The 27104-nt window shown below is 44.6% G+C and overlaps 2 protein-coding genes across 2 annotated transcripts; one reads left to right on the top strand and one right to left on the bottom strand.

Annotated features, from left to right (window-relative positions):
* Nucleotides 1–370: 370 nt before the first annotated feature.
* HEATR4 (HEAT repeat containing 4) lies at nt 371–27104 on the bottom strand. Its single transcript, XM_066622864.1, has 16 exons — nt 26182–27104; nt 23153–23340; nt 21636–21773; nt 19402–19611; nt 19028–19174; nt 16796–16984; nt 15887–16047; nt 14824–14928; nt 12204–12322; nt 11539–11719; nt 9678–9747; nt 9224–9413; nt 8793–8871; nt 5959–6130; nt 4441–4502; nt 371–553 (listed from the first exon to the last, which is right to left on the bottom strand). Exons 1-16 carry the CDS (start codon nt 27102–27104, stop codon nt 371–373), a joined length of 3117 nt encoding a protein of 1038 aa, XP_066478961.1.
* Nucleotides 2568–4470, top strand: RIOX1 (ribosomal oxygenase 1). Its single transcript, XM_066632381.1, has one exon. It carries the CDS (start codon nt 2931–2933, stop codon nt 4380–4382), a length of 1452 nt encoding a protein of 483 aa, XP_066488478.1. The 5' UTR covers nt 2568–2930; the 3' UTR covers nt 4383–4470.

The following is a 27104-nucleotide window of genomic DNA, read 5'->3' as shown; positions in this document are numbered from 1 at the left end:
ATGAAGCCTGGCCATTCAAAATGCCAAGTGGAAATGCACACATGGTGGAATTGCACACATTAACATGTGTACTATGGGCAGCTATGGCTCTATAAATCTGCCTCCAAGGGCCCAATCCTATCCAACTTTCCAGGGCTGATGCAGCTGTGCCAACAGGGTGTGTGCTGCATCCTGCAGTGAAGAGGGGTAGTCATAGAGACCTCCTCAAGGTAAGAGAATGTTTGTTCCCTTACCTTGGTGCTGAATCAGCAATGGAAAGTTGGATAGTATTGGGCCACAAGTCTCTCAAGAACTGTTGCTGTACACAACTATAGAAGAATATTTGTACCTTCTTTTGCATAATAAAAGGGTCAGCTTAGTAACTGACTGGTCACTGCTCAGCACCGACAACCAGCAGTGTTTCTTCGCTGTTGTTGACTATCTCGGATCCTTTTTGCTTCTCAGCGAGACTTTTCAGTTTCTTGGCATGGGCCTCCTTCTCGGCGTAGTGTGCTTTCAGCGCTTCTGAGAAGGCTTTTTGCGTCCAAGGGCTTGGTGAGATTCCCAGCCTAGGCTGAAATGCAAGTATTAAAGCAAGGTTTGATCTTAGACAGATGTGAAAACACACATAGACACCCCACCCCATTATCTGATTGCAAATAATCCTTGAAGAAATTGTGTCTTTTCCTAATTTGTTCAGTATTGGTTCTCATTTTCTATATAGGTTATTAATAATATTGAATCTTGGTGAGTTTTGTGAACTACTTTTGTTGAAAACTGGTATATGAATATTCTTAATAAAGCAACTACTGTTTACATCATGTTTACTGTTTACATCATCAGGCAAGCAAGTGCACATGATATAGTAAACCAATTCCAGACTGCTTTCTCTTCATTATTAAATGCAAAAGCCTGTACAACAGTGATTCCCAAACTGGTGGGTCAAGACCTGATTTCTGGGAGGTTGCCAGAGGGTGATGGAAAGATCAGATAACCAATTACCTCAAGCCCTGAGGCTATTCAAAAATCAGATACTGTAACTGCTAATTACCCTGTAACAAGCTCAGCTCCTGTAGTATGCAAACATGTGTAACTATAGGGAGATAAATGTCTGAGGGTCTTTTTTTCTGGTTATTATTACTAATAAATAAATAAATAAATAAATAAATAATTTCTTTCTAGATCTCCTTTTTTAAAAGTCTGGTAAACCTAGGTGGGTCCTGTAATGGAATCAGAAGATCACCAGGCAGAAGATGTGGTGTTGATAGTGATTCCCATGCTTTCACAGCTGTGTCAAAAGTGTGTCCCAGTGCTAAAATGTTTGGGAAACATTTATACAGTATAATCTTGGGCATGTTTTCTCAGAAGAACATCTCACCTACTTCCATGTGGCTTACTTTATAGTCAGCATACTTTGGATTTTGGTTTGAATAGCAGCAGCCACAAATGTTGTGAACTGATGTACTTGCATTTGAATAGTATTATACACACTTACTTGGGAATGTCTAACTGAACTCACTGGGGCTTATTTTTGAGTAGATACACATAGTATTGCACTGTGAGGCATACATCACATGAATTGGCTTAGCACAGTAGTTACTGTGCTCAGTAGTTACTCAGTAGTTACTCAGTTAGGAAGTATCACCTCAATCTTGTTTAGAGTCTGTCAGCCTTGCATCCAGCTCTAGTTATGTGAGCAAGAGCAGAGGGGTGGTGCAGAGAGCCAAACACCACAGTGCTCAGTGATGACACCACTACTGGGCACCTGCTGGATGTACAGCAGAGGGGGCTGGGAGACCCAGGGAGGCATCAGCTCCCAGCACTCCAGATGATGGTTGTGGTGTTGTGCAAGAGGGGAAAAAACATCCCTCTATCCATTCTCTGTATCAGGGAACACAAGTTAACAAAAGACCTGCATCCTGGTGCCCTCCCCTGCAGCTGGCATTCTGAGGTAGCCTTTTTCAAAAACCAGGTTGTACATACCCATCAGGGCTTGTAACCAAGGATGGACGTTTCCTCCAGAAATATGTCCAATCCCCTTATACATCCGGTGGCAAGGAGTTCCACAGATTAATTATACCCACTAGGAAAATAAATACTTTCTTTTGTCTGTTCTGAGCCTGACTCTCCCAACTCTCAATTTTAGTGGGTGTCCCCTGGTTGTGGTGTTGTGCGAGAGGGAAAAGAATATCCCTCTCCCCATGACCACTACCGCATTCTGTGGCAAGGAGTTCCACAGACCAATCATACGCTGGGTAAAGAAATATTTGTTCCAGCTCTTCCAACACACCATTTTAGTGGCTGTTCCCTGGTTGTGGTGTTGTGTGAGAGAGAAAACACACACAATGAAAGAGAGCCTGGCAAAACAGAAAACCTCTATTGCCTATTTCCCACTAAGGGCTTCCAGGGGTGACGCTCTATCTCCTCACATCTCTATGCTGATCGACTCCCAGCCCTTCGCAGTTTTGAAAGCCCCTCTCTATGGTCGCCGGAAGAGGCGGGTCTTGCAACCCAGACCGGAAGTCTGCGGACACTGGGCGGTTCGGAAGCCGCTGCTGCGCATGCGAACTCATCTCAGCTGAGGCATGGAGGTGCTGGGTGGCCGCGTGTCCGCGCTGTCGGCTTATCGCGCTGCTGGCTGCGCCTCCGGACGGCGGCAGCAGGAGCAGCCGCCGCCGCCGCCGCCGCCGCCTCGGCTAGGGCTGACCGTCTCCCCAACGAGCAGGAGGTGCAAGAAGGGGGCCCTGAAGAGGGCAGCACCCGGGGCTCCGGCGAGACTCGTTAACGGCGAGCAGTCGCCGCCGCCGCCGCCGCCCCTCGCAGCCTCCCCTCCTGCCCCCGGCGCCTCAGCAGCAGAGGCGAGGCTGGCGAAGAAGCGAAGCAGGGGGAGGCCCAGAGCCAGGCGGGGGAAGCCTCAGCGGGGTCTGGCAGGTGCCAGCCCCCCAGCAGCCATGGCAGCAGGTGGGGCGCCCTCTGCGCTGCCCTTCTCTGCCAGCGCCGTCCGCTGCCCTCCTTCAGCAGGCTCCTCGCTCCAGGGCCTCCTGCAGGAGCTGGGGAGGGTCCGGCACAGCCGCCAGCGGGCCGCCCAGCTCTTTGAGTGGCTCATCGCCCCCATCCCCCCTCAGCAGTTCTTCAGGCACTACTGGGAGAAGAAGCCCCTCCTGGTGCACAGGAGCAGCCCTGGCTACTACGGGGGTCTCTTCTCCACCGCCGAGTTCGACGCTGTTCTGCGTGACCATCACGTCCAGTTTGGGGTCCACTTGGACGTGACCAGCTACGAAGGCGGGGTAAGGGAGACGCACAACCCGGCCGGCCGTGCCGTGCCGGCCGTGGTGTGGGACTTCTACAAGAACGGCTGTTCTCTCCGGATGCTGAACCCGCAGGCCTTCTCTTCCACTGTCTGGCACTTCCTCTCCATCCTCCAGGAGCAGTTTGGTAGCATGGTGGGGGCCAACACTTACTTGACCCCTGCTGGGACACAGGGCTTTGCTCCGCATTATGATGACATCGAAGCCTTCGTGGTCCAGCTGGAAGGAAAGAAGCACTGGCGGGTGTACAACCCCAGGAAAGAGGCTGAGGCGCTGCCTCAGTTCTCCAGCAATAACTTCGACCAGGAGGAGATTGGAGAGCCCATTCTGGAAACCATATTAGAAGCTGGAGACCTGCTCTATTTTCCACGGGGGTTTATCCATCAAGGGGATTGCCTCCCAGATGCACATTCACTCCACATAACAGTTTCGACCTATCAGAGGAACTCCTGGGGAGATCTGCTGGAAAAGCTGCTACCTGCAGCATTGCACATGGCTATGGAAGAGGATGTGGCGTATCGCCAAGGTTTACCTGTGGACTATTTAGAATATATGGGTGGCGTACACTCTGATGTAGTTGATGATCCTCGCCGGACTGCCTTTATGCAAAAGGTCAGGACTTTGATAACTAAACTCATGGATTATGCACCAGTAGATGCTGCAGTTGATCAGAAAGCCAAGGATTTTCTTCACGACTGCCTCCCCCCAGTACTGACAGAGAATGAAAAGTCACTGAGTGTGTATGGACTTCCAGCACGGTGGGAGGATGGGCATGTCAAAGATCTTGATGTCCCAATCAAGAAAAAGACGCAGGTACGGTTGCTCCGCTATGGAATTGTCAGATTGTGCAGTGAAGGAGACAGTGTGTTGCTGTATTACAACACAGAAAACTCAAGGGTATACCACAAGGAGGAGCCCAAGTATTGTGAAATAGAGCCCGAGTACACAAATGGAATTGAGTTCCTGCTTGCTTCATATCCAGAATATGTCAGTGTGGAAGCTCTTCCTTGTACTACCTTGGATGACAAGATTGCTTTAGTCACTGTTTTGTTTGAGAAGGGATTGTTGATAACCAAGAATCCTCTGTCTGTGTAACACATTGGATGCAGTTAAAAAAATACATTGAATAAGAATACTCTTTTGTTGTACTTACTAATAAACTTATGATTTCTTTCCAGAGCTTTGAGAACTTTCTGCTGGGACAGCGTGTTTGATCTGAATAGACAAATTGGTATAAAGTTAGTTTTTCAGCTTGCCATAATATCAAGCTACAAACAAAGTAAAGTGTTATAATCTGCATATTAAAATGCTATAGAGATAGTTGAGGCTTTAAACAGAACTGTTTACGTAATATTTACCCTGTAAGCCTGAAAACCAGTTTTTCTGTCTATGGTCAAGATAAAGGTGTTACTGCACTTTATTTGGCTAAAGCTTAGAGCACTGGTACTCATACTTCTTGGGAGTAAATCTCCCAAGAAGTCTTAACAGGGGAGGATGGGAAGACAGTAATGCAATTCCCCAGGATTGTGCCACTGTAGGAGAATGGGGGCTATTTTTAACTGAGATGCTGTCAGAGTCTGGGGGGGGAGGGTGTGGGGGGCCCTGCAGAGTGCTCTGCATGGCTCCCCACAGCTTGTAAAAGTGAAAGTTGTGATAGCGACAAAACTGGAAGTGAAAAACCTTCACTTTTTACAGGCCATGGGGATCCCGCAGTTCTGCACAGGGCTCCCCACACACACACCCAGACCCTGGCAGCACCTAAGTTAAACTTAAAAAGAGCCCCCTTTCCCCTGCAGTGGCATGTGGAAAGTTGCTGCTTTCCCCCTGCTCCTTCAAGGGAAAGAAGCAGTGTTACATAGGCTGGTGGGTCACAATCCACCAGTTTGAGGGCCATTGGCTTAGAGTAAGCAGAAGTGCTAGATTTTTCAAGGTGGGTGCCTTCATCCTTGGCAAAAAAGAGTAGAAAATTCAGTGCATAAGTGTACTATAAATGTGGACATGTGGATGAGGAATGGAAGGATATTATTAGACTCAATGTGGTGTATATCTAATACAGCTGCCATAGATCCATAGGTAGAGAGAGATTACTACAGTTTCCCTTTGCATCTCTTATGCTTCCATTGGAATTGAAGGTGGTGGATCTCTTACAGGAGCAGGCTCTAACAGCACAATCTGCTGCATGTTTACTTGGAAATAAGTTCCGCTGAGTTTGAGGGAACTTACTCCAGGTAAGTGTGCACAGGACTGCAGCCTTAAACTACTGAAATGCGGTACGTTTATAAAAGTACCTGTTCGGTGTGATATGTATGCTTTTTGTTACATTGCACATAAGGATGGGAATATACAACTTATGAAATTATCACCTAAGGTCAGTACTTTATCATAAGAATTTTCGTCAGTACTGTATGGCTTTTTAAAACCAAGCAAATTTCCTTTGCAGAACCAATGTATATCTCTTGTACTAAGGATGCTTATTTGGAAATATATATTTCCTTCATTTCAGTCAGACCCCCTCTTAAAGCCACATTTTATATTCTGTAACATTAAGTAGTCTGTATTTTTGGCTGCCTTGAAAGTCTTTTCCAGAAAAGACCGTAGTAAAAATTGAAAACATTGAAACTATCATTTCACCAAATCCCTTCTTTCTTCTCCCCCGCAAATCCCAAATTACCAGTAAAAGTGGCCTTAACAACGTCAAGGAAGATTTCCAGTATCTCTCTGTATGCAAAGATGTCTCCCTCCTCACGATAGATGCGGTGCGCTTCATGCCATGTTCTCTCTATGATCTCTTGAAGTTTCAGCAGTTTCTCAATTATCAAGTCCTTTGTGCTTAATGCAATAATCTGGATCAGATACAGAGTGTGTTTTTATATAATGGTCACAGTTACACCCTGACCTTAAGGGCTCTACTTATCTAATTTTAATTCTGCTTGACCAGACCAGTTATTTTCTTATGGAAAGACAGGGACAGGGTGAAAGTTGCTTGAGGAACAGGCTGTTAAATGGTTAGCTCTTTGAGAACTGTGAACCCGATGGCTGCTTTCCATAATACCTTTGGTTTCTAAATGAAAATATGCATTACACTGTGTAGCAATACCACAGTTTATTTTTCAGGTACTTGTTGAAGCATGTAATGAAATGTTGGTAGAAACAGCAGTGTTTCTGTTTTCTTTATTCTTAAAGTAGGAAAGCCTAGATTTGAAACTAATCAATGAGGGTTCTTGGAATGGTGACAGACAGACAGAAATAGGCAGCCACATCAGCTAGTTGTTCCAGCTCTACCAACTGATCTATGCACAGGAGGCATGTGGTCTAATTCTTATGGGACCATGCCACCTCTAAATGCACAGGAGGCTTTTATTGGAAAGCAAGTCCAAAAGTCAAAAGCATCCTAAATGTATCACAGAGAAGAAATCAAGCTTAATAATAATCTCCCTGATAGACTAGGTTTACACATGCAGGAAAATATTGATGAGTATATACAAACATGTGGTTTCTCCTATAGTGGCTAATCAGCACTGCACTGACGTTGCATAGATGCCTGAATAATGTATGTCATATCCTAAACATGTCCAGGCAATGCCTTGCCAGTGTGGTCCTCCCAGTAATGCAGGTGTAGCCCTTCCCAGCAATGCTGATGGCATCTATGGGAAACACGACACAGCCCATGCTGAGCAGCATCCTAACATCAGTCTATTATCAGCATGAGGTTGGTGTGATGTTCAAGAAGCTAATCACCATATCCATGTAGCTTCAAGGCTAAGGTCCAGAGGAGAGCTGCTAGGATGAATGGACAAGGGGGTAGGGGCACATGGCTAATGAGCAGCCAGTGCTGGAAGGATATTGCACTGCTGGCCACTTAGAATGAGCAACATAGCAACAGGCACCTTTGCTAATCCTGGGAATGTGCCCCAAAGACAAGTGGGCAGGTAGGCAAACATGCATGCACATGACACAAGATGCCACACTACCCTCAGTTCAGCATCAGCAAAGGGGCTTTGAGATACTTCTCAGGAACTGCTGCGCCCAGAGTCATAAATCCCCTTACCCCACCCACACAGATATGCATATCCAAAGGATAGCTTTCTGACCACAGCAGAAGATGAAAGAAAGGTAGCTCTCTTAGAAAAGCAGCCATGTACAACAGACACACAAGTCTCTCCATGGCAATGGTTTGGGTTCCTGTGGGGGCATTCACACCCTGGAATGAACCAAGCCCTTTTGCCAGGAGAGAGATTAGGACAGGTCACAAGGCAGCGATGTAGTTGCCAGGGCACACCTTTCACAGCCACCCCAGCATCCCCTCTGAACGCAACCAGAGTGTTCCAGGAGTTCCCTAGGCCTCAGAAGGCCTTCTAAGGCCTGAAAACACCACTTCTGGATTCAGCCTCTAGGCCTCTTACTGCAGGTTTGAATAGCCTTATATACACTGAATAATAAGTACAACAGCCACCCAAATAGGAAAATGGAAAGGAAATCTCCCTTTTTCCCTCAGCTATTTCTTACCTCATTCCAATGCTTCTTAGTTATATTCAAGGATATAGCTAAAGCCTTCACTTAACATTTGAGATTATGCTCCTATTCTGTCTGTATACAGTTGTTCCTATATAAAGTGAGCCCTCATTTAAGAGACCTCAATTCAGTGGTCTTTGGAAAGGACAATTTCTGATGTCTGCAGGACTTTGTTTAGGAGAGTTCCTTAGGAAGTGAATTCCAGTAAGTTCTGCTTCCTGAAGAACTGTCCATTCCTAGAATGCCTGCTCAAAGGCAGAAAGGAAAGCACCAGCACCAAAGGAGTCCCGGAAGGTAGGAAAGCCTGCCCCCCCAAGTCCCTTCCCACACTTTCCTGCCTTAGAGAGCTCTGTTGGTGCTACCAATCCTCTCTCCACCAGGACACTCTTGGAATGGGGACATTTAGGAATGGTGGACAGCAGAGCAGCTATGCTAAGAGAGCTTTCTTAGGTAGGGAGTTAACAAACAAATAGGAAGGATCTGTGTTTAATGGACTTTTGGCATTAACAGACATCCCTTTCCCCTACTAGTCCATTCAGCTGAGGGTTCACTGTAATTCCATGACCAAAATTACCTTCCCATGCACAAAAGAAATATATAACCTTTATATAAGATACAGTAATTCCGTATTGCTTTACATCATCAGAAATTATTATAGGTGGGGTAGGGGAAAAACACAAAGGAAAATTGCTTTTAAAGTGTCTTAGGGTGCAATCCTAACCCCTTATGTCAGTGCTTTCCAGCACTGACATAAGGGCAATGCAGCTCTGAGATAAGGGAACAAACATTCCCTTGCTTTGAGGAGGCCTCTGTGAGTGACACCCAAATGCAGGATGCAGCACATGTCCCATTGGCACTGTTATGCCAGTGCTGGAAAGCACTGACATAAGGGGTTAGGATTGCGCTCTTAATCACGCCAACAGAAAAGCTTGTCTTCCCCTTAAGATAATGTTCATTTAAAAAAAAAGAAAGAGGTATCCTGCATTTTTTCACCTTGTCCTTGATCTTTTGAATCATTTCGTGTTCCTCTTCCTGTTCAAAATGGAAAACTGTCACAGCACGATTCACCTCCCTAAATTGGAAGTAACAGAAAACTTATTGGTTCTGCACTGCAGAGATCTCAAAGGAAAGCCTAAGAAAGTTGATAGCTATCTTTCCATTCTGCTGTTAAGGGTGCGTATCTGGCACCCCTATCAGCTAGTCTGAGGTAGTTGTAATGGTGCAATCTTGTGCATCGTAGCATCCTACATTTTGCTCCCTTTTCATCAAGGAAAAGATTCTCACTAGATGTTTATTTGAAGCTGGCTCATACTTGCACTCATCTCCCTCACTTTGATTCCTTGAAATACCAAGGACAGGAGTGTGTAGTTTCCTTAAACCCAATGGTATCTTCTTTTAGGAGACTTACTCTTTGACCAACTTACTCTTTGACCAATTCATTTGGTTCCAGTATCATTCTCTCCAGTAAAGTAGCTCGAACGGTTTCATCTTGCATCTTGAGGGTGATGATACTGCGGCAAGCTTCCCTTCGTACGCCAGGATCATCTTCGTAATGAAGGGCCCAGAGAAGAAGTTCTTTAAGGCGGGGACTTGCCTGGCCTATCAGACCCAGAGCTGTCAGAAAAGAAAACAGTGTTTGTTTTGACTGATTTTGCCAGGAAGGTGATGTGCATGAACTCAGTGACCTAGTATTTGCCAGATTTATGAGCAGGAAGCTGCACACTTATAGTTCCATTCTGAAACTAAACTGTACCTGGCACTGAAGAAGAAAGGGACAAAAGTGCTTTATCAAAGGAGAGATGAAATCCAGATCCCCAAATAATTTACAAGATGGGTAAACAGTTGAGTAGGAATGTCAGAGTTTTAGCCTGTGAGTACCTCTAATGGCTAGAGCCTTGATTTTCCAGAGGGGGTCAGTCTGCATTATCTTAAAAAGACATTTCAGCACCTAGGAAGCAAAAGTACAGGTGTTAGGACACAAAACCTTATTCATACATTGTGTTAAACAGAATAACTTCAACAAATTCCCAAGATGACTGCTTTTTATGCTTTTTGGCAGCAACCAAACTGTTTGGCAGCCAGTGACTGACCCCTGCTGAGGGGCTGACGGGGTCAGGAGTCTGCTCCTGTGCTGGGATCACTCCTGGACAATATGTAGCCAGCATTTTCATGCTGAACAATTAGATGCCAGACTTTTGGAGTTTTCCTGTACACTGAAATATACAATGCATTTTAATATACATTGAAATACGTTTGAAGTTCCTATGCTTGAGAAGGGCTCTGTGAAGGGAGAAGATGGCCAAGGTCACTTGGGGTGGGGTGCCAGGTTAGGGTTAGAATACTGATCAGTTGCATTCCAGCCCTGTCAGTCGAGACATTCTTTTTTGTGACACCCTGTTCAAATGCTTTGTATTAAGAAAAATGCAAGCGAGTTTGGAACAGCGGTACACAAATAGCATGCCCCACTAATACTATTCAACAAAATAATCAACTATAGATTTAGCTGGTTTTTTCCCTAGCTGCTTATTTTTACTTTGAAACTTATTGTACAGTACTTCATTTAAAATATCTATCTCATTTCATCTCCAACTCTTGGAGTGGGTTGGAACAGTTTTGAAACAAATGTACAAACACTGAAACATGAAATGTAAATATTCTAGATCAATATAAAAGATAGAGTGCTTGTCTCAACATGTTTACTCAGTAAGTAGGTTCAAATGTGTTCAGTAGGACTCACAGCCAGGTACATTTGCATATGATTGTAACTTTAATGTAATATGCACGACATATTTTCTCAGGCAGCTCATAGAAAAGACAATGGCCTAGACCAGGGGTGTCCAAACCTTTTGGCAGGAGGGCCACATCATCTCCCTGATACAGTGTTGGGGGGCCAGGGAAAAAAAGAATTATTTTACATTTAAAATTTGAATAAATTTACCTAAGTTTACATACATGAATATATTAAAGATGAACTTGTATGAACGAATGAAGGTCTTGCAATAGCTCAAGGCCTATAAAAGGCCTTGCACAAAGCAAGGTTGGCCTTTCCTTTGCTGCTGCTGCAGCATCACATATGTGAAACAGCAAGCAGTGGAGGAAGCCATTGTCCCACAGCTCATGCGAGAAGTCAAACAGTTGCCCTCACATTGAGAGCAGTTGCGTTGGGCCAGTGCAGGCTCCAACAAATCCCTGGAGGGCCAGAGGTTCATTGGAGACTGGGGGCTCCCTGAGGGCCGCATTGAGAGGCCTTGAGGGCTGCATGTGGCCCCAGGGCCAGGGTTTGGGCACCCCTGGCCTAGACCTTTCAGGGGTTCTGGACCTTTAACAGTTGTGTAGAGGAGGGAATTTCAGCAGGTGCAGCTTGTCATCTCTCAGCTGCACCTGCTGAAATTCTTGCCTCTACATAATTGCTAAAGGTCTAAGAGCCCCAAAGTTAAAAGGTTGGTCAACCTTGGCGAAGACATTAACACGTCTGTGGGTAATTTTCTGTTTGCTTCCTTCTGAGCCTTCACAGTTCTTCAAACAGAACTGAGAAAGCAACAGTAGCACCTAAGCACTCCTGCTGATGACATAACTGTTTCAACTGTAGAAGTCCCAGAGTTCCGTTCCCTCCCTTCTCACTCCCCCTTGACTACATTCCTGCTCCCAAGAATACAGAGGTTGGCAATTCATCTATTAAATAATGGAATTTATCCTTACCTCCATAATCAGGACCTTCTCAGGCATTTTGACAACTTACTGTTTCATCTTTAATCTTAAGTGCTCCAGCTGCCCAGCAGGCTTCCTTTCGAACTGCAACAAAGTCATCTGAGAAACACTGAAGAAAGTCTGGGAGTAATTTGGCAGTCATGAGTTTCAGCCAGCCAATGTACGAAAGAGCATCCACCCTCATCTGGCAGTCTCCTCTTTTTAGTCTTTCCCTAAAATGCAAGTGTGTCCTTATATAAATATTATTAATAAATAAATAGTAAACGAACACTTTTCTACAAAAAGTAGTTCACAAATCAGCTGACCTATCTGAAGTTAAATGTCATCATTACTTATAATGGGATTGTCATGCTAGAACCAGCAACAGTATGATGGATTCTCTTGTCATATTTTGCACAAGGTTATATAAGTATACCTACCTCAGTAAAATTTCTGAGTGATTCCCATGTTTTTTGCATTTAAAATGATTTGAGCTATTGTTATCTTTATCATGTACTGTATTTAACAATACAAAGAGCTTAATAAATGAAGATAGTAGATACAAGGTTTCTGGCATTCATAGGGATCTTGTTGTGCCTTGTCATTTAATTTGCAAAATGTTTTTGAAACAGTCTGTTGCCAACGCCATGGCTATCTGCATTTCAGAATCTGAATTTTCTATAGAATCAGATTTAGATGGTGTTGCACAGGTCTTACCTAAGCTGGTTATGGACTTCTTTCCCAAGCTGCAAATGGCCCAAAGCCTTGGCAGCTGCCTGCCGAACATCAAACTTCCAATCTGTCCACATCAGCTGGACAATTTTGTTCTTGACATCCTACTTAGAACATCATAAAAGAAACTTCAGGTAGCACAGATATATTAACAACCTTGATTGAAAAGCTGCAGTGTTAGAATAATCCAAATCTCCCCTCCCCAGGGAAAGAGGACCCACAAAGACCCATACAAAAAAAATCCCTGCTATATGTCTAAAGGCATGTACAGAAACAAAGGGGACTGACCCACTCGAGTAGCATTATGTCCAGCCTTGACTTTGTTTTAAAACCCATTTCTGCCCAGCCCTTAGGTTTACACATTTGATCCCTGTTGCATATATGCAACATTGGGCAGAAATGGCTTAACCTGAGTCTGACCATTGGCTGATCTTGCTTGACATTCTTTGTATTCTAAGTATTCAGTAACTTTCTAAGTATTCTAAGTATTCAGTAACAAGTATTCAGTAACTAAGTATTCAGTAACACATGACTGGCAGTGATTCACGAGGAAACACCAGTATTTCTTGTTCCTAACAGGAGATGCCAGGAATTGAACATGGATCTTTCTGCCTGCAACTCATCAGCTCTACCACTGAGCTACAGCCCTATAGCCCCTGGAGGAGTCCCAGGGCAGATGCTAATGTGCATATTCTAAAAACAGCAGTTTTCTAGTCAGGAGGGGCTGGATGGTAAATGAATATTTTGGGGCAAGCCTAGAGAAGTTTGCTATCAGGAAAAACCTTAGACTGCACATACCAATTCCACTCTGTCCAGTGTGCTACAGGATACAGATGGGCTGAGTTTTGCTTGCAGAATGGGGCTTTCCCACCTCCTCCCCTCCCCACTGCAGCCCTGTGTCCCCAAATATTCACTCCTGAGGGCTATAATTTGAATGATGTGAGATGAGCCGCAGAGAGCTTCAACCAGAGGGAGAAGCCTTTCATTAGAAGAAGTACACTTTCATTCATGCAACCTACATCTGAGTACAAGAGGTACTGAGATAAATTTTTCTATCCATATAATAATAATAATAATAATAATAATAATAAACTTTATTTTTATCCCGCCCTTCTCCCCAAAGGGACCCAGGGACCCAAAGGGACCCATATTGCCTATGTATATTCTAACCATTATATCGCATAAGTGCCAATCAGTTGTGTGTCAAATTAATGAGACTTAAAAAAATTACTAAGCCTAAGGTAATAACACAGAACCCTAAATAATCTTATTGAAAATCAGCATGTTGATAAATGGGAAAATATTTTTTTTCTATTTGCACAGACCAAAACAACACATTTTTAATTTATTGTTTTAAAGCAGTTTTCTTTGTTACCTAATAACAATGGGACTAAACTTCAGCACAAACCATGAAATAAGTCAACAGGGGATGGTGGGGACAGGGAAACTCCCAATCAGAGAGGTAGCATAGCCCAGTTAACAATATGTCCATCATGCTTGTACTGCACAAGTTTCCAAGAAAGCACCCCATGTGCAAAGAACAGACTTCTCTCCTGAACAGAGTCCACTTCAAATGGCAAGGTCTTCATGCACCACCCTTTCTGGCCAGCTGGAATTGTGTCTGGAATGTGACTACTATTGAGAGCATTCTAGTGAACCTCTCACCCTGCCACCATCTTGGCCAGAAGTCAGACTAAAACAACATCTGGATCAATCTGCATTGTAGATTGGAATCCTCATCGCCACAAATATGCTTTCCAAGTTAGTATGTGCGAAATTAATATTTTTGATGCATTGTATAGGACAAGAATTCTTCAAAAAGAGATGATTTTTTTCATTCTAAGCTGCCTAAGGGACAAATCCTATCCAAATCTCCAGTGCTGGTGCAGCTGTGTCAATGGGGTGTGTGCTCCATCCTGCAGTAGGGAGGCAGTCACAGAGGCTTCCTCAAGGTATAACGTTGGCATCCTTCAGTCTCGGAAGACTATGGTGTCACGCTCTGAATGGTGGTTCTGGAACAGAGTGTCCTCTCCAGTGCACGAAGCCTGGGTAAAGTAAGTATGGAGGATAGGCTGTTACCCATGCAGCAAATCCCCCCTCTCCACGTCACTGAAATGGTCCAACGGAAAGGCAGAAGCCAATACAGTTGGTTCCAGCGGCGTCGCAGGAGTTGCCAGAACGTGACTGTGTTCAGCCATGAACTGCCTCAGGGACTCCGGCTCCGGATTTTGCCTTGAGGTTGACTCCTGAAGCCTTTTCCATAACTGGATGTAGCCACAAGGCAGTGGAGGTTTGGGATTTGTTCCCTTACCTCGGAGTTGCATTGAAGCTACATCAGTGCTGGAAAGTTGGATAGGATTGGGCCCTAGGACTGCAGTCCTTTGCACACTTCCCTGAGAATAATCCCCTCTGAAATCAGTGAAACCTCCTGACAAGTGAACATGCATGAGATTGCACTACATGAATAGAATCTCATTTAACCTTCCATCACATTGGTTGGAACTCACACACTCTACCAGGAATGATGGTACATTCTAGTACTGTATCTAGGAAGATGACACTTCCAATATTTCCTTACATATTGGGTTCATGAAGTGAAACGTACCTTGCTGACACTCCCAGGTATACGAGAAAAAACTTTACAGGCCAAAACTCGATTTTTCCATTGGTAGCTGTTTAATTCAGATGCCAATAAACACTGAACCAAAGCCTGGAAAGATTATGCCAACAGTAAGTGGAAAGCCAGAAAAGCACCTTAGATAGTTTAGAAGTTAGTGCAGAGGACATGGGATTTATATATTATTATACCAGAGGTGGTATCATTACTCAGAAGGGTATGTGTCTTCCCACTGGTTTGGCCATAACCAAAAATGAGAGATGGAATGCAGGGAATGATTATTGTACCAGAAATGCTATCCTGATTAGCTGAGGACATGTCTACCATCTTTTAAGTGGAATGCTTTATAATAATCAAGAATGATAGGTTATTTCCTCATAGGAAAATATCTGAATATCAGAAAATACCAGAAATATCACTGGCACAGGTCCAAGTTGATCTGTAATGGATCTGTTCCAGGAAGGAAGATAGGATACGGAGTGCGTTGGCACCGCCAATCCTGCCACCTTCTTGGCCCCAGTCTGCCTTCCCCTGTCCCTGTCACCACCCTCCCCACAGCCTATTCCACCCCTCCCTGTATTCCCCCTCCCCTGCACCAAATTTACCTTGTCCAGTGAGCATCCCTGGGAGCACCAGCAGGAAGGCTCTGGCTTTCCCACCAGTGCTCCTGGCTTCATGCTGCTGCAAAGTGTTTGACTGCACTTTTGCAATAGTTTGCATAGGTGGAGCATGTGCTCCGCTGGTGCTACTGGGGGATAGGATTGGGCCACTAGTTATTTCTTTGCAGACAGAAACAAAAATGCTTTTCATGTGAATGTCCAGCTTGGGATTTTGTGCCAGGAGAATTTGCCCCTCCTCGACCCCACCAGAGTGGCACAATGGATCCCACAATTTTTTTCTGCCACATGTATGCACAGAAGGTGCTATGAACCTTCATCAGTGTCTGTATTAAACAGCGATCAATTTCATCGAATCCTGACTCACAAAGTACCAGTGGGCCATGACCATGATGGACATCCATTTCTTCTTCATCCTGAATCTTGTTACTTACTGTCTGTTTGCTAAGCTGAGATAATAGAAGGCAAGCCTGTTCTTCTCTGGCATCATCCTTTTGGTCAAAAATCTGTGACAAGATTGTTTTCACCACTTGGAAACTGGCAATGCCCTCCATTCCCAAGGCCTGAGCTGCTGCCCAGTTGTCTGCAGCATTGCCTATTGGATGACAAAGAGAGAATTACTGGACAGCATGACATGCTAAATATGTTTATTATGAAGCCCATTCTGGCTTGGTCTACATTCAATAACAAATAGAGGGGATTTCTGTAGGGGATCCAGGGCCCCCTGTGGTTAAGGCAACCATGTATATGGACGAACCCTATCTCTGCTGCCCCTGCAGCCTCCCCACACCCATTACCATTGTTTAAGTGCTTACCACAAAGAAAACGTTTCTTCTTTTTACAGGTTGCTTTTACAGGGGGCTCCAGCACTACTTTTATAGTGCAAATCTATATGTGTCTACTCAGAAGTAAGACCAACCGAATTCAGTGGAAGTAAGTAAGTGTTTATAGAATTTCAACCTCACAGCCCAATCCTATACATATCTACTCAGAAGTAAGTCCCATTATGTTCAATGAGGCTTATTCTCAGGAAAGTGTGGATAGGACTGCAGTCTTAGTCTGGCACTGTTCTTTTCATTAGATTCATAGAGCCATAGAATCAAAGAACCGGATGCTTCCCTTTTGCCCCCACCCCCCAGAATGGCTCTGAAGGGGAGAGGGAGAGTTCGTTGGCACAGCACATTCAGGCACCTGCAAAACTCAGTGCTTTGCGCCCCCTCTAGCTACAGTACTGCCTTCTACACAGTAGAAAGACAGTAGAAAGATAAAAGTTACTATATTAACTATAGTTACTAAGTTACTAAGTTATTATCATTACTAAGTTACTAAGTTACTATATTAACCATTTATCAGAGCATGTTTCATGATGGCTTGCGCTACTTCATTCTGCTTCCCTATAGCGTAGTAGCACACAGCCGCCGCCATTCTGACATGAGAATCCTTATCAGACAAAGTATTTCGAAGTAAAGGATCTATTTTCTCCGGTATATCCTGGATTTCCAAACGTCTTGCATCAGCTTCTAGTCCTATTACTGAGAAAATCAGAACACAGAAAATCAGATACATTTTTAAGCCTGTCAGTGCCAAAACTTCACCTAGTTGTTTTTTTTTTTTTTTTGGGGGGGGGGGGGAGGGCGGGAGAAGACGTTATGTTGTTTATTTTACAGATTAATCATTCACTTTATAAATATGCTTTGTAAATGTCACACCATTCAGGTCTGGCTCATCCATTGAGATAGTTGCCTCAGGTGGAAGACTGTCAGGGGAGTGCCCACCTCTACCTCTACCTGCTCACTTGCCTTTATTGCTCCTCCTCCTTCCCTGGAGTGGAAAAGGAAGAGGGGGTGGAAAAGAAGAGGATGTGTGAAGGAAAGGAGAGTCATGGGTTTGTGTTTCTCAAAGTGTGCTCCTCAGAGGCCTGGGGATTCCTGTGACCCCTTCAGGGGCTCCACAGTCACCTGGCCACTATCTGCCCCCTGCCCAATTTGCTTATCCATCCCTCCCACCTCCTCTGTTTGTAGCTCTCCTTCCTCATTTTTCTCCCATTCTGGCTCTTCACCAGTATTTGTCATTGGGCTCAGCGCTGTGCCATGCAGCACATGTGCCAGAGCTCTAGGGCTCCCTGAAACTCCACACATGCGGCAGCAGGGCTCCCTAAGACTCCTTTTAGGAGTGTAAAGAACTTCAAAGACCAAAAAGTTGAAGAAATGCTGAGCATTGGATACACTCCAGTCCTGGCTTTGGGTTTTACAAAGTGGGAGTACATATGAAAAGAAGCTAATAGCTTTTCATTATGTAGTCACTACTTTGCAAGAATGTTGTTTTAAAATAATGAGCCATTGATAAGTACTTCCACATGGGCAGCCCAACCCTGAATGCCACCGCACCCAGGGCTGCAGCAGTGCCAAAATGGTGACACCTGCATCCTGGGGGCACTGAGCTCACCACGGGGTCTCCTTGGGGTAAAGCAGCACTTACTCCCTTACCTCAAGTAACACTGCGACAGTGTCAATGGGTCTCCTTGGTTCTGCACTGGCTTGGGAGGAGAGTTAGGATGCTGCAGCAGAGGATTCTGCCCCCCCACTGGGCCTGATCCTCCCCTACTTCTGCCTTCTCTCTGCCCTGATCCACCCACTCCCTGCTTCTCCTCCTGCCCCATAAGTCTTATCACCAGCTAGTGCTGGAGGAGCATTGGCCAGCCATCCGCAGGGCGCTGAGGCCCAGCATCGACTGGCACTGACCCAGCACTGGCAACCCCTCCTCTCTGGGTGCCACAGACGTACCTTACAGCATGTTTGTGACATTCAGTACTGGCGCTAGGCCGTTTAGGATTAGGCCCCAAGTGGTATTAAGGGCTGTGGAGTCAAAGTGTCATTGGCTATGGTCCTCATCCCAGCCTTGGTGATGGGATTCCAGACTTAGCTCCTGGTATCTCTTGTTAGATATCAAGTAGCAAAGTATGGGAAAGAAACCTGCTGCTGCTTAGTACTAGATCTATGCTAGGGGTCAGCAACCTACAGTCTGTGGGCTAGATCCAGCCTATCTGCAGAAGTCTGGTCCACGCAGAGCTCCACTTGCAAAGCAAAGCCTTCCACCCAAATCGCTGCCAGATGAGGAATGGTGGAGCTGCAAGCCCAGGAGGGGAGTTCTGTCAATTCCTGTCTGGGGTGCAGCAAACTGGGTAGGAGGCTTTGCCACTTCTGGGTGCTTGGCAACCCAGAAGTTCAGTGGTGAGTCTGGTGACATGATGATGATACTGCCAAATGTCTGGCTCCTTAAAGAAAAAGGTTGCCAACACCTCATCTAGGCAGACCGTTGTTCTGACTCAATATAAGACAGCTCCCTTCACCATACTGTTGAACAACAGCATCCGATATATCCAGAGACCTTGTCATTTAGAGACATTGTTTCCATATAATTACATATAGGTTAAAACCCTAACAGTTCTAGCTATAAACCAAAGTACTTGGATTTATGACAGTTTACCTGCCAGTCACTTGTACCTTCCTACCTGTCTGCGGTTCCAGAGAAACAGAACTGAAATCACAGCAGTTTCCAATCAAAGCTTCTCTTACCTGAATCCTCACTGCTTTCTTTGACCGGATCAGGTCGCTCAAGCACAGCAGATGCACATATCACTACAGCTTTAAGCCGATTCTGAACTTGAATGTCAGTCAGGTCTCTCATTAGTCCTTCGATAGTTGCTGCCTGCCACCGAGGCGCTGAGAATTGAGGGGGTAAAGATCACAAAGAGAAAACTGGCATGAGTATTACAAATGGGAGACCAGCCTGAGACTGCTAGCTCATTTCAGAAGACCCTCCACAAACAAGCTAGTGATGTCCTTTAGGCAATACAGACAATAGCAGTGGACATTTATAACAAAACAACCATTGATGTGAATGGAACAAGCTGGGCTACACTCAATGAAAGCGGGACCCAAGTACTCACCCAATTTCCAAGCAGTCTTCCACTGCTCCAACATTGTCTTGCGGATACGTAGATCCAGGGATAAATCTTTTTCAGACATTTGGAATGAGACCCTTTTTCTTCTCTGTGGTATAACGACATCTGCTTTAGTCAGCTGGGCAAAATTTTCAATAATAGTGGGAAGGGCAATCCAGGGGATGGCTCCCTTCTGCACCTTCTGAGGTGATCCAACTGCATTGTGACAGAAACAGGTTGGTAGCAATCCATATTAGACCTTGTCCCCAAAATGATTACCAGTAGCTGTCTGAACCACATCCATTGTTTAGAAGGCTGATAAAATTCAATGGTGTTTACTTTTATTTCATGTGTTTAGAACTGGGATGTAAGGTTGTGACGCTGAGGGCACAATCCTAACCCACTTCCCAGCACCAACAAAAGGGCAATGCAGCTCCGAGGTAAGGGAACAAACTTTCCCTTACTTTGAGGAGGGATTCGTGAGTGCCACTCAACTGCAGGATGCAGCACACTTCCCATTGGCGCAGCTATGCGAGTGCTGGAATGTTGGTTAGGATTTGGGCCTAAGTGCAGTATTGTCACTAGGGGGCTGTGGGGGGTGAGGGATGTACTGGGTGACACCACTACTGGCCAGAATTTTTGGAGGGTGACACCACTACTGGCCAAAATTTTTAATAACTTGGTATTTTTGAATAATACCATCATGTTATTTATCAATAGATACGTAATTTCATGCAGAATGCAATGAAACAAACTGCATTGAAATATCTCTATTCTATCAAAAGATATGGCCAAAAAAAACCCAGCAGGGTGGGGCAATGGTACACACCCGGGACATTGCCCTGCCCACTGCATGGGAGGAGGTCCATTATAGGGGTGACACTCTGTCCTCTTGCGCCAGATGACAAAAACCCTAGTGGCGCCACTGGCTAAGTACACTCACTAAGCCTAAATGCACATTATCAAGGAAATATATTTACAGTTGGGATGTATGCACTTATGTCAGTCATATAGCTATCTTTTCGAAGTAGATATGTGACCCCATGTGGTATAGAAGGAGTTCAAATTAGCATAAGAGCACAAGGGCTACGTGCCCATGAATTGGAGCTGTGATTCCATCTGTTCTATTTTTTCTTTACGTTATTGCAATCTTGAACGTCACGATCACGTGCTATATTTTCCACAATGTCTCACCATGTAGAAATTTGCCTGCAAGTAGGAAAAATGCTGAAATTGTTTGTAATTGCCCTACTCTACTTATAAAAGGCCACATGATTTAAAACAGTTCTCCTGTACCAGAAAATATTGAAGGGTTCATACAACTCCAGCTAGCAGTCTTATTTGTTAAACAAATGCCTATGTACATGTTAGTTTACAAACTTTTTGTTTTCTTTGGGAAGTCCACTTGGAAATGGCCATGGTCTTTCACTGGAACAACTGTTAGGTAACAATGTTTGATTTGTAAACTCAGTGACAAAACTACCTGTTCTTTGATCCAGTGCAGTGACTCTTACCTTACTTTACCTTACCTTACTGAAAGCACAGGTACAGCAGTAATTGGCAGTGATGTGATGATGCCACCACATCACCACCATTTACCTCTGGTTTGCAAACTGCTGACTTGGAACAGATCAAAGAAGTGACTTGGTTGAGTTCAGAGCAGCAGCTTCTCCATTCCACTCCAAGTTCTGCAGCAGTTAAGCTCTGAGCAGCCAAAGGATGACACCCTTCGGCCTCTCTGAGCCTGGCCACTGCAGAACTGAAAGCAGAGCAGAGCAAAGAAGTGGCCGCTCCAAGCGTGGTTGAGTCACTTCAACGCTTGTGAGAACAGGAAGCAGCCCGGACAGGCCAAAGTCAGCTGAGGCAGAGCAAGGGTAACATCCCCTTGGGATGTCATCCAAACTGGGCCTTGGCTACTCCAAGCCTGTTGACTTGGCTGAGGCACTTCTCTTTAAAACTCCAGAGCGCACACATGTGCATTAAAACACGTGCGCTTATCTTTAAAACTCCAGAGTGCATTGCCGCCACATGACACCCGCTTCTGGTGTGGTACCTGGAATGGGCCACCACCCCTACCTGTTATTCCACTGAACCAGAGCACTCTTGCTTAAAAGAAAGTAATGGTACTTACTTCCCAATAAAATAGTTCAGAATCAGGGAGTTATCAATGTTATTACTTATTGAAGAACACTGTTCTGCTTCTTTCATTTCCCCCCTGTTATTATACAGTCTTCTCTTACTTGTCCTTTTTTGTGGCCTGAAGCTCCAGGTCTCTGGAGGTCTTGGGTAATGCTGACATAGGTGTTTACGATACTCATCATGGTTATCCATAACAATGTGGTTCTTCTTGGATTTTTGATGCACAATCTTGGCAGTCCCTAAACACAGTCAAGAAAAAACAACAGCCAGGAGATAGTACTGCTGATCTAGTTCCTGTTGCCTAAACTTTTCAATGTCATATGAGAATCAGTGTGTAGTGGTTAGAGTGGAAATTTAGGGCCCAATCCTATCCAACTTTCCAGAACTGATGCAACTGCAATGCAGCCCTGGGGTAAGGAGACAAGTGTTTCCTTATGGAGGCTTCTGTGACTGTCCCCTCTCCAGCAGGATGCAGTGCATGCCCCTTTGCATGGCTTTATCAGTGTTGGAAAGTTGAATAGGATTGGGCCCTTAGACTAGGGAGTGGTCTTGATCCCAAATTCCTATCACATAAAGCATGCTGGGTAGCCTTGGGCTGATCAGTGTCTCCAGTCTGGGCAATAGGTTGTGAGAAGCCTTGGTGTATAACCTTGCACTCCTCCAATACTTGCTCTACTCTGTCCAAACCAGGCAAGGCTAAATCCAGAGGAAACATCATAGGATGCAGGGCAGGCAATGGTCTGGAGTGGGGAGCAACGGGAATAAACCAACAGGATGGGACTGAGGATTCATGCCAACATACCAAAAGAGGCCAGTAGTTAAGGGTATAAGAGCTTCTGAATCTTGGACAGGTTCCCAAGAGAAGACAACTTATTCCAAAAAAGGTCTGGTCCTTGTTTATGAGTCCTTTTATATGCCTGCAGTAGTTGCCTTGGGGGACTTTAGTATAGGGGTCTCTGGCTTGAGGTCTCTGGCTTGGGATATCTTTGATTGCTGGGCTTAGGATCGGTGTCCTTTGCTTCTTCCCATTTCACTTCTGGACCTTCTGACCTAGCTGGTTCTTCTGCTGAGTCAGTGGCTAGATTCCTACTGAAGGCCTAGCTCATGGCACTATCACCTTTCCACCTGTAATTGGGAACATCCCCTAGAAATCTTGCATTTGTAAATGGAGTGCCAGTTGTAGCAGTGGTAGAAGTCTAAACTAGACCCAGATTCTTCTAGACCCAGATATAGATGCTGCTTAAAAAGTGCCACATAGAGCAGTCCAGGGTAGGATGGCAGAAAATTCACAATGCACGCACAAGCTACCAAGTGTATCCAGCCACACATTCAGATGAAATTTTATCAAGACCTTTTCAAAGATAAACCATGCTTTTCAATATGCAGTATTTGATCCAGAATAGGTGAGGTATATATCGCACCAACAGAGTGGGGAGAAAGGCAAGATATAGAGGCAAGATATAGAGGAAAGAAAGAAAGAAAGAAAGAAAGAAAGAAAGAAAGAAAGAAAGAAAGAAAGAAAGAAAGAAAGAAAGAAAGAATCTTGAACAATACTTGAATCACACATTCCTATATAAGACTATGCAAAAAGATTCATAGATATTCTAGGTCTACTTACCAAAATAGAGCTCTTGTTCAAAGACATTGCTGGTGGTATATGAGTATTTCCCGACCCGGGAGTTCAGCCGTTCCCGACGTTTAATAGGAGATGCCAGTCTGAAAGTCTTTTCTGATATTTGATCTGCTGTAGTGTTGTTACATACTGGGTCATCTATGCACTGCACTATTGTATGGAAAGATGGTACTCTGTGTAACGAGAAACATGCTTCCATTAATGGTTGGCAGTGGACAAAAAACAACCCACCAGCCATATATGGCAAGACACCAGACATGGCAGCCAATTCATTCTGGAACTAGGCAAGGTCTGGGGGCAGAGTCCAGGGTAGGTCAGGAAGTGGAACTGGGGAGAGGCTTTAGGTTTTACGCAGGTCTAAGGGTGTTTCTTAACCCAGATGTTTCCAGGGAACAGCACAGTGCAAAAGCTGTTGAAAAGTTAAGGTATGAAAACTTTTTTTTACAAAAAGGCAAGAAGCAGTAGTGAAATGACTGTGTGCCCTGCCTTTTTGGTAACTAGCTACAAGCAAAAACAGTTAGCCAGACAGCAGGCCAGCTTCCCACCATGGTCTCAATAAACTTCAGGTTTCTGCTGTCTATAAAGAAAATAATCAGTGGCATTATTGGTAATATTATAACTCTTTCTCATAGACTGTGTTACAGAGGAGCAAAGTTGAGTAAATGCATCTGTGAAAAATTACTCTTTACTCAACTCTGTTTCAGCAAAACACAATTTCCCTAAGATCTTTTGCATACAGGGCAGAACTTACCGTGTTATGGCCTACCTACAGCACAATCTTACACATGTCTACTTAGAAGTAAGTAGCATTGTGTTCAATCGAACTTACTCCTAGAAAAGTATGTATTGCCACCTTAGCCTTTTCTTTGTTTCCAAAACTATTTTGTACGGATGCTGATTTTTTCCATCCTAAATCCACCTTTCCTTGATAATGCCTTGGATCACTGTCAAGATAACTGTGGTCAAATGGGTCATTCTGCGTTATTTAAAAAAAACAACACGGATACAGGAATAACATGTACTTTCATCTGGTTAGCGACCAGAACATGAATGAAAGTCAAAAATGGATGAATCCATAGCCTCATTTAGCTTACAAATTTATTTGGGCTGGAGAAAAACATAAATAATGAACTACTGTATAATTATGCATATACTGCATGCAAATGCATGCAAACCTAAATAAACATAAATAAAAAATAAACAAAAACCTTGATGAACGTCCTGGAAGGTTGGATGAAATTAGACAAAAGAGGAAAGCATGTGGACAATTTATGGAAATTTCAAAATTTGAAATGTGGTTAAGTGTGAGAAACGGCTGAAAGAGCAAAGCGATGGAAGTCAACATAGGAGATCTGTTCTCGGACCCTCTGCGGATGCCGAAATTTGCAGATAATCAAATCTGCAATTGGCCTCTTAAGCCCTCTGAAGGGGACCCTCCTGTCCCCTCTGGAGTGTCAGGTCTATGTTCTGGGTAAGACAGAAACACAGCCAACAAGGTGGTTCAGGAACAGGTGCAGATTGCTGGAGTCAGCAGGATCAGCACACACCTGTGACTGCCACACCCTGGGTGTGGCATAGCCTACACCGATAGGCCACTCCAACTACTTAATGTTTGGTCTGTTGAGCCTCCAGTGCAGCAGTAGGAGTGTAGTAGGAGACTATGGAACTGCTGCCAGTAACGTGGGAGGCTGGATGTGAGTACGTACATGTTGTTCCTGACCATGGAAAACTTTGACTGTGTATCTTGGAAAGCTGATTTGGATTTGTTGTTTATGGACTGACTGCTCATCGTGCTGACTAGGAACGTTTACTGATTATTCTACTTGTGATAACCCTTGCTCTGAAATATAACCACTGCATTCAAAGAACTCTGCTGGTGTATGCAGTTTTGTGTGCCTGCTCACCCAAGGTTCCATACATCTCTTTACCAGCTAAAGGGTTACAGCTTTATCATGGAGGGCTTTCTGAAGCCTGTCAGGAAACAAGAAGTCATGTTCTTTTGGCCCTATGAGCCATTCTGAAGCCTGCAGAGGCAGCTGGCCGACGCACACTGCCTCTGCAAGCTTCAGAAAGCCCTCCAGAGGGAACTGGAGCACACCCCCAGTCCCTTTCAGAGGGTTCCAGGGGACCCGCTTTGAGCCAGATCCGCAGATGTAAAATCCACAGATAAATAGGATCCACCTGTATTGCTGTGTTGTGAAAGCAAGTAGAATTTATTGAGTCTGTTTCCAGAGAGATGTGACTTTTTAATGTAATCTCACTGGCAATGTTGAGCCCTGTGCCTAAACAACTAATGGAAAAGTGGTCATGATAGCACCAGTCAGCAATAGTAGAAAAAAGCTAAAACTGCGTTGTCTGACTTATTTACCATAGTTGTCTTCCTAGAATATCCGTGCTTTGTCCCTCAGTCTCTTAACTGAGGAGCATATGAAATAGGTGGGAACATATCAAATGTAAATGTAAAACTAAAATATGTGTGTTACTAATAGCCCAATCCTAAGTGTGTGGAGTGCCACCATAGTGGCTGCTGCGCTGATGCTGGGTGTCACAAATGTTTCATAAAGCAAATTTGTGGCACTGCACAAATGGTAGCAATCAGCAGCACTGATGCACACCAAATCCTATCTCCCCTCCTGGGTCTGAAAGCCAGACACAGGGCTTCTTGGACTTGTGCCTGCAAAACTGAGTAGCTCTATTAGATAGGTTGGGGCCCTATTAGATAGGATGGGTAAGGGAACAACTGTTCCCTTACCCTGAGGAGGCCTCCAGCCTGCTCAAATCCAGCACTGGATATAGCATGGGCCATGCAGCCCCGTTGCGCCAGCGCTAGATAGGATTGGGCTGTAATCTGATGTCAGCGGTCTCATGCATCCTTATATGGAAGAACATTCAATTTAATTTCATTGTATTTAATGTAATGGGACTTATTTTCCAAGCCTGACCCTGCTTAGTTTCCGAGATCAGACAAGATCAGGCATCTGCAGGGTAACAGTTGCTGCAATCCTGTTTCTTACCTATAGTAAGAAGGTAGGAGTGTCTCTGTTTCATTGTCTTCATAAATTCTGGGTGCTGTCACTTCCTCTGCCAGAATTTTGTCCAGAAGTTCCACATCAGAATCAACAGGGAGCACATACCTGATTCTATTCCAGTCATATTTTTGCTTCTTAAAACCTTTTGGTTTTGCCTGAACCCATCCTCCCCAGGTGGCCTGATTATTCACAATCCACTGAGCTGTAGCCTTACTTAACTTCAGCAACATAATTTCTTCCCATCTTGGGTCCTTACGCTCTGACTCAGGGATTTCAGTGCTCTGGGATTTTCTTTTGGACCCACTTTTTGGGGTCATCAAGTCTCCTAACATGAAGTCAGGAAGCTGAGTCAAGAATGTCTGTGAATGAGGAGGATCACAAGGAGGAGGGGGAGGAACAGGTACAAGCAGAGATGGCTCTGCCAATGTACTTTCCATCTTGGCTTTCCAGATACACTCTTCCAAGCAGAAAGGAACATTTGTAGGGGTTTGCTTGGCAGGAGCAACATCTGATTTCATGGGCTGTATCTTCAGTGGCTTAAGCTTACGTGGTCTCTTTTCCCTTTTCACAATAACTTGTTCATGCTTTTGTCTATGAATGACACTGGAAAAATCATATAGGCCTGTCTGATCATAATCCTTAAAAGACAGAGTTGATGGTCCTCTATGCCTGACGACGTCTTTGGAAAAATGCAGGTCTTTGGCCATGTTCTTGAGGCATTTTTTCTGGTAGAGAGCATAGTAATTGCTGGAGTGGCAGACATCTCTCTGGTATGTTAAAGGCATTTCTGCCGTCATTGCAGACTTCACAGCATTGCAAGATGGCAAGTTCTTTCTGTCAGCTGTAATCTTCAGACTACTCTCAAGAGGGAAGGGATTTTTACTCTTGAAATAAACAGGGATTTCCAT

The sequence above is a fragment of the Tiliqua scincoides genome, chromosome 1 (genome assembly GCF_035046505.1).
Source record: "Tiliqua scincoides isolate rTilSci1 chromosome 1, rTilSci1.hap2, whole genome shotgun sequence".
Taxonomy (NCBI): domain Eukaryota; kingdom Metazoa; phylum Chordata; class Lepidosauria; order Squamata; family Scincidae; genus Tiliqua; species Tiliqua scincoides.
The sequence above is the reverse complement of the archived record's forward strand: the minus strand, read 5'-3'. Positions and strand labels throughout refer to the sequence as shown.